This window comes from Austrofundulus limnaeus, unplaced genomic scaffold (genome assembly GCF_001266775.1).
Source record: "Austrofundulus limnaeus strain Quisiro unplaced genomic scaffold, Austrofundulus_limnaeus-1.0 Scaffold89, whole genome shotgun sequence".
Classification (NCBI taxonomy): domain Eukaryota; kingdom Metazoa; phylum Chordata; class Actinopteri; order Cyprinodontiformes; family Rivulidae; genus Austrofundulus; species Austrofundulus limnaeus.
The window spans coordinates 1927450-1928800 of record NW_013952491.1 but is presented as its reverse complement, the minus strand read 5'-3'; the positions used below and the strand labels follow the sequence as shown (position 1 = coordinate 1928800).

The 1351-nt window shown below is 46.0% G+C and overlaps 1 protein-coding gene across 1 annotated transcript in view; it reads right to left on the bottom strand.

Annotated features, from left to right (window-relative positions):
* cpne2 (copine II) overlaps nt 1-1351 on the bottom strand; it is a gene marked incomplete at its 3' end in the record, with an annotated part of 19893 nt that overhangs the window by 1944 nt on the left and 16598 nt on the right. Inside the window, 2 exon segments of the mRNA XM_014012225.1 lie at nt 438-512; nt 605-784. Of these exon segments, the coding sequence (XP_013867679.1) occupies nt 438-512; nt 605-784 (255 nt within the window).

Below are 1351 nucleotides of genomic sequence, written 5' to 3'. Positions count from 1 at the left end.
CTATATTCCAAACCCCACCCACACTTAATGACTGCGCCTATATTCAAAACCACGCCCACACTAACTGACTCCACCTATATTCCAAACCCCACCCAAATAGAAGAACTCCACCTATAGATCTCCGCCTATGCTCCAAACTCCGCCCACTACAAAAAAATTCCACCTATATTACAAATTCCACCAATCACAGGATAAACTCCGCCCACACATCCATGAACCTCCCCCTATGTACTGCAGAATCCCCTACTACATCACCTCTTCATGTTCTGCAAAAACCTTTTAGTAATCCATCAGGTGTGTGGGAGCAGAGAAACTTCCAGGACCAGGACCTCCAGGACCAGGACCTCCAGGACCAGGACCTGACCTCCCTCAGATTGTTACACATGGACTGAAGATAAAACCTACTGTATGAAACAGGTTTAACACATGAATTTTACCGTGATGGATCCTTTCCCCGCTGGTTTCCCATTGGCTAATATCAGCGGTCTGTGGAGTTTCTTATTTGACACGATCTAATAAACAGAATAAAATAATGAATGATCACAGTTCTGCTGCTCTTATTTCACACAACATTTTCTTTTTGTATAATAAGTTTATGTGGTACCACTCCGAGCGTGCAGATGAATTCTCCCAGGAAGTCGTGCTCGTAGAGCTGCGAGGCGCACTTGTCCTCGTCAAACATGGCGAAACGAAGCTTCTGGATCTCCTCGAAGTGATAATCCACCTGAAACTTCACCCCGAACACCGGGTTCAGGTTGTTCACGGCCGTTTCAGTGCGTCCCAGCTGAAGGAAAGAGTTGTTTTAATGAATCAACAGAGTCAGCTTGTAAACAACTTGTACATGTTTAACATAAAGTTGTCTTTTCTTTGAACAGACAAGCGTCTGGAGTTCATCAATCAGAGTTTCTTTAGTGAGAAAGTTGTAAAAAAAAGTCTGAATTGCTGAGTTTCCTGATGAAGCACAGCTCAGGTGTGTGAGGTTTTTGTTTGTTTCCTCGGCTGTCAGGCAGATGTGTGGGAGGCTGCAGAGCCAGGATCTTTGACGGGACTCTTCTCCTCGAGGAGCAGGATGAATCATTTAGTCTCAGCCGAGTTTACCACCGTTAGCTGAGGTCGGCTCGTGTTTAGCCTGACACCACGTCTGAGCTGGAGCGACCGAAACAACATGTGACGTCTGCGGAACGTGTCGGAGTGCTGATTCAGCAGATCTTTACACGTCTTACTCCTGACAGCAGCTAAACAGCAGCTAAACATGGGCTTCTTACTCCTGACAGCAGCTAAACAGCAGCTAAACATGAGCAGCTTACTCTTGACAGCAGCTAAACAGCAGCTAAACATGGGCTTCTTACTC